Source organism: Mytilus californianus, unplaced genomic scaffold, assembly GCF_021869535.1.
Source record: "Mytilus californianus isolate M0D057914Y unplaced genomic scaffold, xbMytCali1.0.p SCAF_1, whole genome shotgun sequence".
NCBI classification, from domain to species: Eukaryota; Metazoa; Mollusca; class Bivalvia; order Mytilida; family Mytilidae; genus Mytilus; species Mytilus californianus.
In genome coordinates, this window is record NW_026262581.1 from 113003481 (window position 1) to 113023328 (window position 19848).

The 19848-nt window shown below is 33.9% G+C and overlaps 1 protein-coding gene across 4 annotated transcripts in view; it reads right to left on the reverse strand.

Annotated features, from left to right (window-relative positions):
- Nucleotides 1-1598: 1598 nt before the first annotated feature.
- LOC127730798 (excitatory amino acid transporter 1-like) overlaps nt 1599-19848 on the reverse strand; it is a 36240-nt gene continuing 17990 nt past the window's right edge. For all 4 annotated transcript variants that reach the window (XM_052239402.1, XM_052239387.1, XM_052239411.1 and 1 more), the window contains exons 2-9: nt 11738-12229; nt 10888-10930; nt 9862-9964; nt 7143-7347; nt 6147-6380; nt 5241-5435; nt 4609-4743; nt 1599-3804 (exon numbers count right to left, since the gene is read on the reverse strand). In XM_052239402.1, coding sequence (XP_052095362.1) covers nt 3600-3804; nt 4609-4743; nt 5241-5435; nt 6147-6380; nt 7143-7347; nt 9862-9964; nt 10888-10930; nt 11738-12195 — 1578 coding nt within the window. In that variant the 5' untranslated portion in view covers nt 12196-12229 and the 3' untranslated portion in view covers nt 1599-3599. The remainder of the gene's footprint in view (nt 3805-4608; nt 4744-5240; nt 5436-6146; nt 6381-7142; nt 7348-9861; nt 9965-10887; nt 10931-11737; nt 12230-19848) is intronic.

Genomic DNA, 19848 nt, shown 5'->3' on the forward strand with positions numbered 1-19848 from the left:
TGCGAAACATGAATTTTGCAATTTTATGGAGGGATTTGATGGTCACAAATTGTCCTACAGTTTACACTAAGCAATATTCTGATAAAAACAGACGACAAAATTACCACTCAAACATTGTGCACTTCTAAATGTTTGGATCATATTGAATGTTGGTGTATTTCATTGCGAAGCATGAACTCTGAAAGTATCATATCTGGAGAAGTTTGGTAAGCAACATTTCAGTTACTATTCATTCAGTGTGATTAACCTTGACATAATAACGTGTGCAACTTTTAATCTATTTCTTGACTAGATTGGTTTTTTTGGTGTTTTCCCGTAGGGAATTTCTGAATCTATAAATTAAAATATATATCTCTGATTTCAATACTAGTATGCTAAGCTTCGACGAGTAAGCAAGTTACGATGGATCTGAATTTTAATCAGATTGGGAATTTCTGCATTTTGGGAACGTTTTTCGAAGCAAAATCTCGGAAGTGTTGGCAAAGATGACATTTCAATAGAGAAAACGTTGACAGACTGGCTTCATCCCCTGTAACACAAATACCAGCAGGAAATGTCCTGTGTGCAACATAGACATTGAGGAATAGGGGAGATATTACATTGTGTTTATGTGTCCTAAACATTGACTTAGTTTTTTTCATATTATCTATTTTTATCAGTTTTTTTTAAGTTTAAAGGTGGGAACTCAGCTACGAAAATCATATATGACAGTATGTAAACTTGTACAAATAGCATCAACAAACTTCATGCTAAAATAAGCACAAGTCAATGTATTTATTACTAGAACATGCTTATCATTCTGTAGCATCAATTGAATATAGGAGTTCACAAGTTTGTTGTGTTGTCTCTTTATCATATATGTGTATCTTTTTTTTTATAATTCTAATGTTATGTTACTGATATGCAAAAGGTGTCTTATCATTATTATCTTAGTATTTTGGATTTGTGGAGTATATCGAGTTGCGTACCCAATTTTGTCAATATAACGGAACTATAAACAACTGTCACACAAGTTGGAAGTTTATCCAGCTATAAAACCAGGTTTAATCCACCATTTTCTTCGGAAAATGCCTGTACAAAGTCCGGAATATGGCAGTTGATTTTCACTTGTTCCGTTGAATGACAGCGTTTGATTTTGTCAGTTTTTATGGACTTCCCCTTTTTGAATTTGCATTGGAGTTCGGTATTGACATTTTTACCTATTATGTCTTTTTGTTTTGCTCACACATTGTTGTCAATATAATGGAATTCTATGCGACTGTCATACAAGTGAGAGGTTTAGCTAGCTATTAGCTATTAAACCAGGTTTAATCCATCATTTTCTTCATAAGGAAATGCCTGTACCAAGTCAGGAATATGACAGTTGTTTTCCATTCGTTTGATGTGTTTGAGCTTTTGATTTTGCCATATGATAAAGGACTTTCGGTTATGAATTTTCCTTGGAGTTCGGTATTTTTGTTATACTCTTTTGGACATTTTGATCTTTTTAGACGCGTTTGTCTTCCAATACACTTGTTACCTTTATAAGTAGTACAGGTCCAGAAAACATGAAATAAAATCCTTCATTTCACTATATGTAGTAAAATAAGTAAAACGGGTTTTAGAGTATATTGTTTATTGTATATGGTAAATAAAAAACAATTCGAAAATAGTCTTAACAAAGCGATTATAAATTTGAAAATAAGAGGACAATTGTCATACCTGTTTCAGAATTCAAGAAATGTGTCTTTACAGTACAATACAATATGTTAATTCCTATATAGGTCCCTCAGAGGGGCAATAACAAAGATATTATTATAATTCAGTTGCATTAACGTACAAAGAATACAATATATAATAATAGTGTAATCATCAAAATAATAATATAAAATAATTTGAAATAATCAGTTCTCTGCAGTAGGGTTGGGTGCGGAATTGCAACCAAAGGAAAGGCAAAATTTTGGTTAGTTTGATTTCCTATAGCTCAGGGGACACCGGAGGACGGTGCTTAAGATTTATTCGATTGTCCCTGTGTCTAAGAAATGTATAATGGTGATAAAATCAATAAAAATATTTACAGACAGCAACAAAATACTTGAAAATAGAAAATAAAAATAACACTTAAGGAGCAATGTGACTAAAACGGGTCTAAAAAGAATGGTTATAACCATCTAAGATCTACTTAGTGAGGAACATTATTTAAACATTAATATATATGTGACTAAAGTGATTATAAAAAACAATACAATACACTGATATAATTAAAAAAAATAAACAAATCCACGAGCTTATTTTTATTTCTTAAATCCTAAACATATTATTTCACTTCGAAAAATTAATATCATCTTGTGACAATTTGTATTGTTATATTTTACTCAAATACGATTTGAAATGAACTAGGTAGTATTTGCTTCCACGCGGGAGGGGGGACAGGGATTTGCACCCGATAACAAAATTATTCTTTTTATTTTTAGTTCTTGGTATAAACTTTTTTTTTCATTTTTCAAAAGCAACCTTTTTCTTTAAAGAAGAAATTCCCTGCCCCGACTATAATCAAATGGTGCTCCATAAGACTACTGAGACTTTATTGTTTATGACATTTGGTTTGTTATCTTATCTACTTTTGAAGCATTTGAATTTCTTAAAATTTGCAGGGATGGGTCCAGGATTAAAGGAATGGAGGGCAAGTGTCTTTACAGTACAATACAATATGTTTATTCCAATAAAGGTCCCTCAGGGGGGCAATGACAAAGATATTATTATTCAGTTAAATCAACGTACAAAGAATACAATGTATAATAATAGTGATATAATCAAAATAATGATATAAAATAATTTAAAATAATCAGTTGTCTGCAATAGGAATGTGTGCGGAAGTGTGGCCAAAGGGAAGGCAAAACTTTGGTCAGATTGATTGCTTATAGCTCAGGGGACACCGGGGACGGTGCTAAAGAATTCATACGATTTTCCCTGTGTTAGTATAATGGTAATAAAATCATCGCGCGAAGCGCAAAGTATTTTTTTATGATTTTATCCGAAAAAAATGATATTTTTGCACTCTTTGCTATTCACAATTTATTTTTCTCGTCCATTATTTAAAACATTTTTTTTATTTCTTGGTACACACATTTTTTTTTTATTTTTCAAAAACTTAAAAAAAAAACATCCTTGCCAACCCAGAGAATCGAATAGTGACTCCCTTAGTCACTCACTCACATAAAGACTCTGTTAGCTTTCTATATTTTTACTTTCATAATAACTTGTTTTGATATCTTTTCGCTTTTTCTAAGAAATATGTTTTCTTACTAAATCTTAAGACCTTATACACAGTTTGTGCTTTATTTTTATTTTTATTGTGATACAGATACAATGCGTAAAAAATATAAGTAACAGTTACCCTCCTTGGTCCAATACGGGTTACCATGAAATTATATAGCCAAAGCGTTTATTATCTTACAAAATATCTTATCGTAAGATGTTTACAAACGCGTAAAGAACAAACTGTATTTTAGAAAGTTGGTTCGATTAACATTTTTTTTTCAAATTTGTCTCGGAACTCAATTAAATGTAAACATGCATAACAGTTTTGCATTGAATGCTTTAGGCACAGAGTTTTTCAACTACATTTTCGTAAAGGAAGGATTGTCAAGTCCACCATTTTTTTCTTGAAACTTGCCACCATTTACTGTGATTTCTACATCATTTATGTCTATTCCTTTGGCAGCTTGTCTGTCTAATTCGGCAAGATCTTCTTGCGATAAGTGAGCAACAAGACCAGCACCGTAGGCATCACCCAATACATTAATGGCTGTTCTGAATCTATCCCTTAAAGGTAAATAATCATTATATTAAACAATTTTTTACCACCTTGATATAATATTTGCAATTAACTTAGGAATGTTTTAACTTATATCGGTCATATTGTATACCATGACATTTTTTTGTGTCACTTTTTATATTTGTTTTTCCTTTAGTTTTAAATGTGTGTATTTTTCTCTGTTGTTTTACAAGAAATACATATGGAATGCAACAAAATTGATTCATATTACCTTCGCTTTCTTCAGTGTCATTAAAGAAATCGGAGTAAGTTTTATAGAAAAAGTAAATTATCTTAGAGTAATCCAAATTACTTAAAGCTAGTTCAAAGCCCAATTGAAAACAAAATGCTAGGACTCATTTAGGGCTAGCTCATAGTACTTAATTCTGAATAAATGGAGACGTGGGGTATACGTCAATGAAAGAGCAGTCAGCGCCTCTTTGTTTCATAATGAAAATACAGATTCACAGTTTGATAATTAAAAAAATATATTGCAATTTTGGATATCAAAACCATTTTCCAAATAATAAATTATTGTATGATTTGTACACAAAGTACAACAGACCAGTATCGTTGGAGTCAGTACCCGACGGATTTGGACAGGGTCACGTTTCGTTTTTTTTCTGTGATTTAAACAAACAATATTGTCACATTAGTAATTTCGCTAAATTTATATGTATTGAAGATGTATACAGTTGATTTGTTAATGTTTTGGACATCATTAGAATTTGACCATGTCCGTCAGGTGTTGACTCCAATTACAAAGGTCAGTTGTACAGTGGATGCCTGAGGGTTTTTAAAAAAATACATACAAGAACCAATCTATGGGTATTATGAGAGTTACTTCGTCCACTGGTAATCCAACCGCTGTCAAAACAATCGCCATGGTGACAAGTCCAGCTGACGGAATTCCCGCGGCACCAATTGCAGCAGCTGTTGATGTCAAACTTGGGAATAAAACAACATGCTGGTTATATTATGTTATTTACAGAAACAAATCAAACTGAAGCACCAAAGTAAATAGTATAACAATACAATTATAATAACAGTAATAAGAATACTATGAAGAAGAAAATACCTAACTGTTGGTCATAAGAGAAAAATCTATACTGACTTTTTATCCTCGCCAATGGCATAACATTGGTGTCCATTACAAAATTGTTTGTAAGGATGAATGTGTTTGTCTTACACAACAAATCAGAATTTCGTAATAGAATATTTATTTTTCTCACTTTAAAACAATTTTATATTTTCCATTGTATAAAACTCCATGTTTGTTTTAGAAGATTTAAGTGCTGACTTATTGCAGTCATTATGCAATTATCACCTTTTGTGTTATGATAGCAAATAACCAAAGCTGCTTGAAATATTTTTTCTTTTTGAATACTATCTGAGTACATTTGTAATTTTACTTCTACTTGCTTCTTCCTGTCTAAATACATACCTGATGATAACAACTTCCCCAAAATTCAATGAAATTCCAAGATACTGAGCAATAAAAATGGATGCCACGGCTTCGTAGAGTGCAGTTCCGTCCATGTTGATGGTGGCTCCGATTGGGGTAACAAATTTTGCAACACGTATATCGATCTTATTCTTTTCTTCCAAGCATTCCATTGTAACAGGAAGAGTCGAAGAGCTTTGAAAGACATACATTTTGAACAAGTGGAAATTTGTGACATTTATAGACATGATAATGGAGAAGGTATGACAAAGTCTTTTTTTGGCCACTTGAATTCGAAAATCAAACAGTAATATCAATTCATCAAAAAAACATCTTTAAGATCTTCACAAGACATTAGTCTGTCAGACGTATTTGTTGCACATATTTTCTTTCGCTATAAAATGGCTTTTAGAAAGATGCTGGTGCTAGTGCATTTTTGGGATAAAGCTGTTGCTTGTACTAAAATCTTCCTAAAAGCTATGTGTGAATTAGACTATTTGCCATCCATGTCCATTTTGACATATTAATGCCGCAACGTACATTTACATTTTTGCACATACGTGACTAGACTATATTATCATTACCTATTTATAAAAAGAATGAACATAATTTTGACAGAATTGAGGATTTTAATGTTTTTCCTTCATTTAAGGGCCAAATAAAGCCTCTTATCATACCTCCTCCTTTCGAATGCGATATGTTTTTCTCATGATTTAAAATTGTTGTATTTTTTTACATTTTTCTAAAATTTTATTGTTTTTATAAATTTTATTCTATCTTCAAGATAGCTATACATTTGTAGAGAATGGTCAGTTAAATGAGTCGTTATTTTTTTCTTTGAAAAAGTTCTTCCAGATTTTTTGCAGTTTAAAATTGTTGACCATGAATTGATTTATAAGTCATTACCTTGAAGCAGTACCCCAAGCTGTTAACAACGCCCGGATCATGTTGTAGCAAAAAACAAAAGGATTCTTCCTGGTGCCTATGAAGTATACGAGAGGAAGAACAACAAAACCATGAATACCAAGGCCTAACAACACGGTTAGCATGTAGTAGCCAAGCTGCGTAAAGACTTTACCCATGTCCTCCATCTCTATTAATTTGACAGCGATTAGAAACACTATTCCGACTGGAGAGTACCTGAAATAGTTAAAATTGTCTTTAATTCAAATATTATTCTAATTCAATACCCGGATGAGCCATGTTTAATAATGAATAATTACTGTTTTGTGTTGTCGGTTATATTTGGGACTCTTGTTTATGATGCTATAAGCCTAAAGATAAAGAACTATAATATTACATTTTCAAAATGTCTTGTTAAAAATTAAAACTGGATGGTTTTCGATTGTATTACTATATCACTGCGTTTCTTTCTTTTTTTTTTTAATTCTGCACGGTTTTAAAATACAGGATGAATTACTAAAAAGTAAAATAACAAAAAATACCGAACTCCAAGGAAAATTCAAAACGGAAAGTCCCTTAAAAAATGGCAAAATCAAAAACTCAAACGCATCAAACGAATGGAAAACAACTGTCATATTCCTGTCTTGGTATAGACGTTTCCTTATGTAGAAAACGGTAGATTAAACCTGGTTTTATAGCTAGCTAAACCTCTCACTAAAATTATACCAAAAATAATGACATTTCATAACAACAACTATTCTAACCAGATCTAGATAATTATCGAATATATTGCTATGTTAATCATTAATTAGTATGCTAGATTAAATACAAAAATAATGCAGTAGAACTGTGTAAGTAAATGAAAAACACGTATACTAATCGTTGTTGAATCTTTAACCAAATGCTTTTAATGATACTATTGTATTACTGTTCGTTAATTTTTAATTGATGCATGCTTGGTTTGTTTTGCAAGAAACTTCATAATCAAAGAATACATACCATATAATTAATGTTACGATCTTCATTGTTGCAATGTGCATACATTCGAAGAAATCTGACAGTGGTTTTCCTGATGGACCCATTCTAGACAAAGTACAGCCAAAAAATATCGAGAAGACTACTAGACCAAGGATGTTCATTCCCTCCACTTTCTTCACCATGGGTTTGTCTACTGTTCGTGTTGTAGTGTAGTTGACCATTTTCACTGAAAAAACACATTATAACTATAATAACTATATTTTGAATCAAAATACACTCGTGTAGAAAAGACTTATTGGTTATAATATCTTAACTCTTTAAGAATCAAATGTTATATGCGCATGAAATATTGCTGCAAAAACGTTCATTATATGTCATTTTCAAATCTGCATTACATGTACTGTCCGTACGTACCTAAAGGTAAATCAGTTTTGGACAACATTAGTTGATTTGAGGATATTTGTTTCTTTCCGACATGGTTTAGGCCATATATGAGAAGACTCATTTACTTTCATTTCAATATTTCTACTTTTAGGTTACAAGTATTTGACTTGGAAGATCAATACTTTATGATAAGAAATACACGAGCGTAAACCAGGCATGACTTTTATAGAAATGTAGTGTATAATTATGATTTTTACCACTAAAAGTAAGAAAATTAGGAATGAATAAAACGGAGAAAAATAAGGACCAGTTGGTAGTATGCACTGTATGGTGCTATATTCTCAATTAAACGTGATCCTTCATAGTTAACATGTCATCGTTATTTCGGATTAAATAATAAACCAATTTATTGAATAATAAAGATTGATTGTTCTATTGATGATGTTTAACGCTACTTTAAACACTCACGAGTGCGGCTAGTTTTTATCGGTGGAGGAAGCCGGAGTATCCGAAAAGAACCATCGACCTTCGGCAAGAAAACTGGCAATCCTAATTAAGATCTAAGTTGACAACACCTTGCCACGATCGAGCTCTATCACGGCTGGTAATCGACACACGCAGAACAATCGGTTCTGCAATGAAAACCGTGAGAGGATTTCCGGTTATGCTTGAGTGGAGTAATTGTCACCGCTTCGAAAGGTATGTACATTTCTAAATCGAAATTTTCTAGTTCAATTGATCAAAATATTGAAAATCGGAGAATGCTATGCTGTGGTGAATACTTTAACGAAGAGACACATGTATCATTTACTGTTGTGCATGGAGTAAAACTCCTTCAAAATCAATCGTCCCACGAGTAATTGATGAAAAAAGTGACATTTCAATTTTGAGATGGTTCTATTAACAGACCAACAAGTTCAAATTTAGTTTTTTTTCTGTCAACGGGATTGAATGTCGTTTTGGGCGGCGTGTACGCTGTCTGAAGTTGAAAGACGTCGTAATTAATCTAGAAACTGCCAATTTTCATTATTTCATGCGTGAGGGGATCGGTTCTGATTAAGGACATCGTGAATGCGTGAGAGGAAGTGCAATTATAGTCAATCATAAATCTAAACCACTTATATTTACGTTGCAGCCATTTCCATATTCATTGTCAATTTATATTTAGTATGAACTTCAATAAAACTGTGCAAGTTACTTGCCTTTCTTTGAAAAAAGTAAAATCACAAAAATACTGAACTCCGAGGAAAATTAAAAAAAGTCCCTAATCAAATGGCAGAATCAAATGATAAAACACATCAAACGAATGGACAACAACTGTCATATTTCTGACTTGGTACAGATATTTTCAAATGTAGAAAATGGTGGATTGAACCTTGTTTTATAGCGCTAAACCTCTCACTTGTATGACAGTCGCATCAAATTCCATTATATTTACAACGATGCGTGAACAAAACAGACATAATAGGTAAAGTTGTCAAAATAGGGGTCAGCAGTCATCACCGTGTCACAATCTCAATTAGAACAAAAACAAACAAATATTTAACAAAGAAGCATAAAAAAGTATCTATCAAATTTAACAACCACATTCATTGCTTACTTATATATGTATTTTAAATCAACCAATAAAGGATTGAAATATTTGAAGGCCTGTGACTGAATGGCAAGGTTCACATCAGCTCTAGTGTAGAGTCGCGTGTTTGACGTCAGAATGTAAACGTCACACAGTAAGAGATATAAAATAATTTTGTCGTTGTAGTGATTCGTTGTAGTGATTGTTGCATTTTTCGATATAAAGATATGTTTGCACTTCCCCTCACGCATTCACGATGTCCTCAATCAGAACAGATCCCCTCACGCATGAAATAATGAAAATTGGCAGTTTTTAGATTTATTAAGACGTCTATCAACTTCAGACAGCGTACACGCCGCCCAAAACGACATTCAATCCTGTTAACAGATTAAAAACTAAATTTGAACTTGTAGGTCTGTTAATAGAACCATCTCAAAATTGAAATGTCACTTTTTTCATCAATTATCCGTGGGACGACTGATTTTGTAGGAGTTTTACTCCATGCACAACAGTAAATGATACATATGTCTCTTCGTTAAAGTATTCACCACAGCATAGCATTCTCCGATTTTCAATATTATGATCAATTGAACTAGAAAATTTCGATTTAGAAATGTACATACCTTTCGAAGCCGTGACAATTACTCCACTCAAGCATAACCGGAAAATCCTCTCACGGTTTTCATTGCAGAACCGATTGTTCTGCGTGTGTAGATTACCAGCCGTGTCTATGAAGAAGAATATATTTATGATTGTCAAATTTCTAAATTTAAAGATATTTACCCATTTCATCATTAGGTGACACTGTGGTGAAGTTAGTACCCGTTACATTCATCATGTAAGTATGCTCAGTGGTTATAATATGATCAGATACTTCGGTCGTTTGCTAGAAAATTAAAATAAATCATATTTTAAAATTCATAGTGATGTGAAGTTATTTTAGATAAAAAAAAAAAAGGAAAGGAAAACGAAGCTATTCGAAAAAAAAATTGGATATGACAAAGTTTCTGCAATATTTTCTTTTTCTCTTGTGGTATTTAATCAATTAAATAAAAAAAATATCAATTAATTAAAAATTCAAGAGTTTAATCAAATTTTCGATATTATAAATCCTACGGTGTTCACTAGAAGCCTTTCGAAATTTAGTTATCCATTTAAAATTGATAAGTTTCTACTGGATTGACGAGATGATTTATTTCCTTAGATGAAAAGTAATTCTATTTTTGTTTAACAAATCAGAATGTTGAAAGCAATGCAATGTTACACAGCTAATAGATTCCACGATTATATGACTACAACTTTGTTTTGAATGAAAAGAAAAGCAAACAAACAAATCATTTACCCATGTTCAGACTCAACTCGATTTTGAAGTTTGTCATATGATGTGGATGCTTGTCCATTGTTTAAATTCATGTGGTTAGTGTTTTGAAGTCCGCGATTGCTCTGGCATCCACTCGACTGTTTTTGTGAACTGTGGCAATACTGGAAGTCTCGAAATCGTAATAAAACCATTGTCAAGCAGATAAACCATATATCAATCGTTTCTTTATTCCACGAATATTTATAATATTTTTTTCACCAACTATCTTCCTTTAGCACAAATGATCAATAGATTTATTCCCATACTTTTCGGCGACTAAATTGTGAATTGGCTGCATTATATCGTCCCAAACAAATCCCCTCAAGAGACCGTCGGACAACAGAGCAATCTTGGAATAGATGCTTTGTAAAAATTCATCTTGCAGAACATGACGTATTATTTGGTTACTGTCTTAAAGACGTGTATTTCCTGTTATTTACAATAATTACCTTTCGAAAGCATGCTTCAATAAGATTGTCTGGAAAACAGTTTCTACAATGTAAAATTACCTTTTATAAAATATATCCACATGCATCTTACTTCCTAAAAATCACATCACTATGTACTTTGGGCGATCACATCACTGTGTACTTTGGGCGATCACATCACTATGTACGTTGGGCGATCACATCACTATGTACTTTGGGCGATCACAAACTCTCTTTATAGCCTGTTCCATTGGTTGTCGTTGATTACCGTCTTTCATAATTTTATTTCGTTTAATGTTATTCAGGCAGATAGTTATTGTTTTAAATTGTTTCAATTTTTGATATTGAGGGTAAAATATTAAAAAAGGGCTTACCATACATAAAGTAGGGGGGGTTCTAAATAAAGGTTGTACGATGATCTATATTGTTTGCATCATCGTCTCTTGTTCTATGGCGGAGAGTTGTCTCATTGACAATCATTCCAAATTTCCTTCTACTTTTAAGATTTATCAAATTAAATCATTTTTAAAAGCTTATTTCTAATTATTAATTAAACCGGCATTTTTATTCTAATATTACTTCGTCTATAAAGCACTGCCCAGCGACAGAATGATGCACACTGTCTTTTGTCTGACAATAGTAATGAATAAAGAATCTTTGCATGCAATGAAATTCTATTGATTAATATTGTATCTAAGGAAAAGACGATATAAGTTGAACAAATTTAAATCTAATTCTTTTTGCGAAATTTTTCAAATAAATATGTTTAAACTAAGGAAAAGTTTCTACATGTTTTGAAATGTTTCCACGTTTATTATGAGTCAATGATATGAAAACACAATTAAGATGAAAATAAATTGTTTGTATTCACCTGATTAGATCAAATAAGGAATCTAAAGCGTCAGCGTCCTTTGAACTACCACCTTTGTCAATGTCTTTTCCTCCTCTTTCACCGGGACGAATTGTTACTACCAGAATAATACCTATTATTACGGCACACAATGTCGTCGTGAGGTAATAAACGACGGCACGCAGCCCCATCTTACCAGATGACTTGGAGTCAAGGAATGCCAGCGAAGATATAAGACTGGATACGATCAATGGTATTATCATCATTTTCAACATATTCATCAGAAGATCTCCTGGGAACCTTAAATAATGAAGTTTCCTTTTTTCGTCCGGTGACCATATTCCTCTGAGACCTACTCCAAGACACACCCCGATTATAACGGATATAATCATTAATATTATCAATAGGTTTTCTAGTATAATTTCTTTTATCTTCGATTTTTTAGGTTTCTCATTGATGGCTTCCATTTTTTTCTCCATAGTTGTTTCTCTGTGATTATGCAAGGTAAGATCTCTAAAACAAAAATAGCATACTACAAAAATAATCCCATTACTAAATGCATAAAAAGGTTTAAGTTACAACGGTTATCAAATTCATAGAGAGATAACCAAGACGTTATTTTACAGAACCAGTGGCGTAAGAGTAGATTGAAAAGAATGGGGGGACTTTTGAAAGCGGCAAGCAATAAAAATTGTTTATTCTTATAAAGGCTAGGAGTTAGTTAGAGTTCTCTTTTGTTTAAAAGTATTTGGGAAGGGGGACTTTACTCCCTTGCCCCTCAGACTGTAGAATTGATGAGTTGTAAGTGATTTACAATCCAGTGGCGTCGAAATTATTGTCACGTATGTGCGTATATTGTTACTGTAATTTTTTTTGCGTCAAATACATATTCATGAAGTATTTTCCGCGGTTCGTGCAGAATTTTTGATTTTTTTTACTGGAAGATCTACGCATAACAGTCCTCGAAAAATACGGACTGAATGGGGGAGCACTGCTGGATTTACAGTAGTAGCCAAATGAATTATGAATTAAGTTTGATTGACGACGTCTTTGATGTTTGTCCTTAATATACATAACATATTTGCCACTGGACGTTTACACAGAAAAAAATCCTTCTGAGCAAATTTCACTTTAAACATGTATAATTTTTATCTTTTATTTAAATATCTCATTATTTTATATTCAACTGCAGTTTTAAACAATCAAAGGAATTTTAATGTCATCCATGTAAGAACATATGGGGAAATAATTGCTAACCTACTAGTATTCTTAAAGCAAAATTCCAATAGGTTTCAAAAGTTTTCGGGTTTTAATCCTGTGAACGAGTGAAACAAATTTAGGTGGAAATACTCATACACCTTTTAATAATACATCTGCTTATCCGAAACTACAATTTTAATGTTGCAATTGATTTCTATATATAAGTTATGGTCAGTAAGGCGGAAGGGCAACCGAGCTATTGGTCAGTACCAGCTTCTTTTCTTCAATAACTTAAGAACCGTTCAAACATTTCTTTTCAAATTTCAATATTGGATAAAAATTCATTACCGAGGTCAAGTCTGATTTTATACGATTTATCCGGGTGTGGTGTAGTTTGACAGCCGCTTGTTTCAAATGAATTGATTAAAGATGGAATGATGATTAGTGAACATTTCTTATTTTCGTAAACAATATCTATAATACTTTTGTGCTGTTTGAAAAATAGGAGTTCTAAAAGATTTTCAAATGAGCAGATGATATGAGCAGAAACCACAAGTTTGTAGAAATTTGGAACTTCTATGTAATGAGAATACTTTCAAGTATAATGTATAGAATATGTATAACAGTACTGACTTTAGGTGTAATATCACCAAATCATAGTCCGGTTGCATACGAAAAAGGGTCGAAAAAAATATTCCCTTGAACTTGACAGTTGTAGGAAATTAATCTACATTGCAGTAAAAAAAAACATATATCTTGGGTGTTTCAAAGCACCAATCTTTTTTTATTTGGTGTTTCTATAGAAAATTTGGGAAACTTGAGGTTTCATGGTTACTAAAGCTTGTACACAGGAAAAAAAAGGGGTGAACATTTGCTGTAGTACTGGACAGGATAAAACTTTTCTCATGCCAATAAAATTGATAATGGAAATGGGGAATATGTCAAAGAGACAACAACCCGACCAAAGAGCAGACAACAGCCGAAGGCCACCAATGGGTCTTCAATGCAGCGGGAAATTTTCTTTATTTGAAACAAAGATAAATTCTGCAGAATTTTTTGAAAAGTGCAAATTTAACAAAGACTAAAAGGAAAAACAATGGTGGTACTACACCTATAGTTACCTTAATTGTAAGTAGTATGTATATAGAATGTCCAGTAAATATATTGATAGGTAGTAAATTAACTTACCATCCAAAAAAAATCTGCAATGCAATTTATTTAGATATAAGTTCTAAACTAAATGGTTTTGTAAATGTGAATGCCATTTACATATTGAAGCACTTTGTCAAAATTCCGATGTGGTATAATACACACAGCGATATTTGGAAATTGACTTTGACGAGATCACATTTGTGATATAATAAGTAAATTATTTACAGACGATGAAGCCCAGGTAATTTTTAAATTGATGACTTCAGATTTGTTCGATATAACGAAACATGTCATTGTCTATTCTATGTTTCTAAACAACTTAACCATGTCTTAGATCGTCGTTTATTTCAAATAGAGGTAGATGATTTGATAATGTAAATAAAGTATGTAAACAAGTTCTTTGTAATAATATAGTGTTATATAGTTTCTTACAATTCTACACAGAAAGGCTCTCTGGTTTATATTGTAATTAATGTAGCGTTGTGCTATATATTGGTGAGAAATGAGACGGTAATATAATATCTAATTTAATTGGATTGAATTACATATGCCCCAAAATAACATTCAATGTTCAAATTCATCAGCCTTATGTGAACAACAAACTATTTTTTTTACATATATGTATAAACTGAAGCTTAGGAAATTTAAACTATCATAAACACAAAAATTGAAATCGACACTCATAAACACGAAAATTGAAATCGACACTCATAAACACGAAATTGAAATCGACACTCATAAACACGAAAATTGAAATCGACACTCATAAACACGAAATTGAAATCGACACTCATAAACACGAAATTGAAATCGACACTCATAATCACGAAATTGAAATAGACACTCATAAACACGAAATTGAAATCGACACTCATAAACACGAAAATTGAAAAAAGTAAAATAACAACTACCGAACTCCGAGGAAAATTCAAAAAATGGAAAGTCCCTAATCAAATGGCAAAATGAAAAGCTCAAACACATCAAACGAATGGATAACAACTATCATATTTCTGACTTGATACAGGCATTTTCTTATGTAGAAAATGGTGGATTAAACCTAGTTTTATAGCTAGCTAAACCTCTCACTTGTATGACAGTCGCATAAAATTCAATTACATTGACAACAATGTGTGAACAAAACAAACAGACATAATGAAATCTACAAGGAATGTTGAAGAAATCTGCACCAAAAACATTGTACAGAATGTATTGAGCGGTAGCTGTTGATGACATCTTAATGATTTAAGACACCGACTATTCGTCTATTTGTGTTTGGGTGTTAGTTGGGGGTTCTCGGGACACGCATTTTTTTATTCAAAAACAAACTATCAATATTTTCAATAAAATATAGGAACAAGATACTTGTTTTTAAACTTACTGTCGTCTTTACCCCCTTGATTTTCAATGAAAACTAACTATATTTTTTTTTCATTTCCCTTCTAAAACAACTTTGGTCTTTTGAAATAAATTAATGATAAAATTTAACAAAATAAAATATACCCTCCCCCCACCACAAAAAAAGAAGATGATGCTTAGGCACCATTCAGATACATAAGTATTTACTTCCATCTACAAGACACTGAAGGAGTACTGATTTTTTTAGAGTCTTAGCTCATTCAATTTCACAATTGTATGGATTCTTCCTATATCTATGGATAGTATGATGCGTGAATTAAGCAACTAAAGAAAAAAACTTTTAGTTTTCAAATCTTAAATTTAATATTCTACTGTATAATCATCTCCATATTTTAATGCATAAGATATGACCATGAATTAAAACCGCGTCAGATTCACCTTAATAAATAAACATGAGCATACAGTATTGAAATAGGGATTCAATGATTGAAGTTATGTACAAACTCAAGTGGAACAAGCTACACCGTGAATTATGTATAGGACATATACTCAACAACTTTTTAAATTTTGTTTATGTTTTTGTATATGTTTGTATGTAATCGGTTAAAAGTTCTCTAGAGCTTATGTTTTGTAGTTTATGACTAAACCGAATCTAAATAAAGCTTTCGTATTCGTATTCATATTTATTAATTTTTTGTTATTCAGGAAATTTTGGCTCTTTGAAGTTCAGACTACTCTATACTTCCTTTGTTTTTCTCCTTAATTTATTTACCGGGTATATGACTTCAAAGTTTGGAAATCATTTTCAATTAAGGAAGTTATCTTCCTCATGCAGAACTCTGATTCCATGTTTGAGTTTGGCTTCCTCATGCAGAGCTCTGATTCCATGTTTGAGTTTGGCTTCCTCATGCAGAGCTCTGATCCTATGTTTGAGTTTGGCTTCCTCATGCAGAGCTCTAGTTCCTTGTTTGAGTTTGGCTTCCTCGTGCAGAGCTCTGATCCCATGTTTGAGTTTGTCTTTCTCATACAGAACTCTGATCCCATGTTTGAGTTTGGCTTCCTCATACAGAGCTCTGATTCCTTGTTTGAGTTTGGCTTCCTCATGCAGAGCTCTGATCCCATGTTTGAGTTTGGCTTCCTCATGCAGAGCTCTGATCCCATGTTTGAGTTTGGCTTCCTCATGCAGAGCTCTGATCCCATGTTTGAGTTTGGCTTCCTCGTGCAGAGCTCTGATTCCTTGTTTGAGTTTGGCTTCCTCATACAGAGCTCTGATCCCTTGTTTGAGTTTGGCTTCCTCATGCAGAGCTCTTGTTCCTTGTTTGAGTTTGGCTTCCTCATACAGAGCTCTGATTCCTTGTTTGAGTTTGGCTTCCTCATACAGAGCTCTGATTCCTTGTTTGAGTTTGGCTTCCTCATACAGAGCTCTGATTCCTTGTTTGAGTTTGGCTTCCTCATGCAGAGCTCTGCTTCCTTGTTTGAGTTTGGCTTTCTCGTGCAGAGCTCTGATCCCATGTTTGAGTTTGGCTTCCTCATACAGAGCTCTGATCCCATGTTTGAGTTTGGCTTCCTCATACAGAGCTCTGATCCCATGTTTGAGTTTGGCTTCCTCATACAGAGCTCTGATCCTATGTTTGAGTTTGGCTTCCTCATACAGAGCTCTGGTTCCTTGTTTGAGTTTGGCTTCCTCGTGCAGAGCTCTGATCCCATGTTTGAGTTTGGCTTCCTCATACAGAGCTCTGATCCCATGTTTGAATTTGGTTTCCTCATACAGAGCTCTAATTCCTTGTTTGAGTTTGGCTTCCTCATGCAGAGCTCTGATTCCTTGTTTGAGTTTGGCTTCCTCATGCAGAGCTCTGATTCCACGTTTGAGTTTGGCTTCCTCATGCAGAGCTCTGATTCCATGTTTGAGTTTGGCTTCCTCATACAGAGCTCTGATTCCATGTTTGAGTTTGGCTTCCTCATGCCGAGCTCTGATTGCTTGTTTGAGTTTGTCTTTCTCATGCAGAGCTCTGGTTCCTTGTTTGAGTTTGGCTTCCTCATGCAGAGCTCTGATTTGAGTTTGGCTTCCTCATGCAGAGCTCTGATTCCTTGTTTGAGTTTGGCTTTCTCGTGCAGAGCTCTGATCCCATGTTTGAGTTTGGCTTCCTCATGCAGAGCTCTGATTCCATGTTTGAGTTTGGCTTCCTCATGCAGAGCTCTGATTCCATGTTTGAGTTTGGCTTCCTCATGCAGAGCTCTGATTCCTTGTTTGAGTTTGGCTTCCTCATGCAGAGCTCTGCTTCCTTGTTTGAGTTTGGCTTTCTCGTGCAGAGCTCTGATCCCATGTTTGAGTTTGGCTTCCTCATACAGAGCTCTGATCCCATGTTTGAGTTTGGCTTCCTCATACAGAGCTCTGATCCCATGTTTGAGTTTGGCTTCCTCATACAGAGCTCTGGTCCTATGTTTGAGTTTGGCTTCCTCATACAGAGCTCTGGTTCCTTGTTTGAGTTTGGCTTCCTCGTGCAGAGCTCTGATCCCATGTTTGAGTTTGGCTTCCTCATACAGAGCTCTGATCCCATGTTTGAATTTGGTTTCCTCATACAGAGCTCTAATTCCTTGTTTGAGTTTGGCTTCCTCATGCAGAGCTCTGATTCCTTGTTTGAGTTTGGCTTCCTCATGCAGAGCTCTGATTCCACGTTTGAGTTTGGCTTCCTCATGCAGAGCTCTGATTCCATGTTTGAGTTTGGCTTCCTCATACAGAGCTCTGATTCCATGTTTGAGTTTGGCTTCCTCATGCCGAGCTCTGATTGCTTGTTTGAGTTTGTCTTTCTCATGCAGAGCTCTGGTTCCTTGTTTGAGTTTGGCTTCCTCATGCAGAGCTCTGATTTGAGTTTGGCTTCCTCATGCAGAGCTCTGATTCCTTGTTTGAGTTTGGCTTTCTCGTGCAGAGCTCTGATCCCATGTTTGAGTTTGGCTTCCTCATGCAGAGCTCTGATTCCATGTTTGAGTTTGGCTTCCTCATGCAGAGCTCTGATTCCATGTTTGAGTTTGGCTTCCTCATGCAGAGCTCTGATTCCTTGTTTGAGTTTGGCTTCCTCATGCAGAGCTCTGATTCCTTGTTTGAGTTTGTCTTCCTCATGCAGAGCTCTGGTTCCTTGTTTGAGTTTGGCTTCCTCATGCAGAGCTCTGATTTGAGTTTGGCTTCCTCATGCAGAGCTCTGATTCCTTGTTTGAGTTTGGCTTCCTCGTGCAGAGCTCTGATCCAATGTTTGAGTTTGGCTTCCTCATGCAGAGCTCTGATTCCATGTTTGAGTTTGGCTTCCTCATGCAGAGCTCTGATTCCATGTTTGAGTTTGGCTTCCTCATGCAGAGCTCTGATTCCTTGTCGGAGTTTGGCTTCCTCATGCAGAGCTCTGATTCCATGTTTGAGTTTGGCTTCCTCATGCAGAGCTCTGATTCCATGTTTGAGTTTGGCTTCCTCATGCAGAGCTCTGATTCCATGTTTGAGTTTGGCTTCCTCATGCAGAGCTCTGAATCCATGTTTGAGTTTGGCTTCCTCATGCAGAGCTCTGATTACTTGTTGGAGTTTTGGTTTAGTTTTGGTACTTTTTGCTTTTATCAGATTCTCAATATTTTTAAAGGATTTGGTCTTTCAATTTGTTTGGTCTCAAGCTGCGTATCGGGTGTAGTGAAATTGATACCGTTAATATGGGACATAGTATTGTCATATGACCAACCTTAACATCGTTTTTTTTTACCTAGCTTTTACTTGAAGGTAGTAATATAGAACGGGAGATATATTATTTTCAAAAGTTTTAAACGGAATGATTATTTACTTAGTATTCTGAAACAAATAGAACATAAACGAATCCCGCACAAGCATTTTGACAATGCTACTTAAATGTGTGTCCTGTCCATTTAGATACTGGAGCAATATTACTGTCAACAACGATAGATTTTACCCCTCAGGGGTGAAATACTGTATATCCATTGCTAACACATGCTTTAAACGTTACAAAAACAATTGGAAATGATCAGAAGTACAACCTGTCTTAACACGAAAGGTAAAACACCTTAACGTAAAAACATAAAACAATAAAAGTCAAATGACAGAAAACGAGGCTCAACATTTCGACTTAAAAGGTCTTTGTCAAGGATTGCTGGAAAAAAAATAAAATATCTAGAGTTTAGCAGATTCCACTCCGCCATTAAAAGACATGATGACGCAGTGGCGACTTACTTTAAGGTAGTCATTTACATAAAGTACAATAACTGGAAGGCAGTTGAAATGAATCAAATATAGATTACATAACAATTTTATGTATCATAAATAGTGATGTAGTAATACTTGTAAACAGTCTTTTACTACCTATAGTTCAATGAATTTTACTTGCTGCAATCACTAGACATATTAACAGCTTTGTTAATAATTATTGCTATTGAAA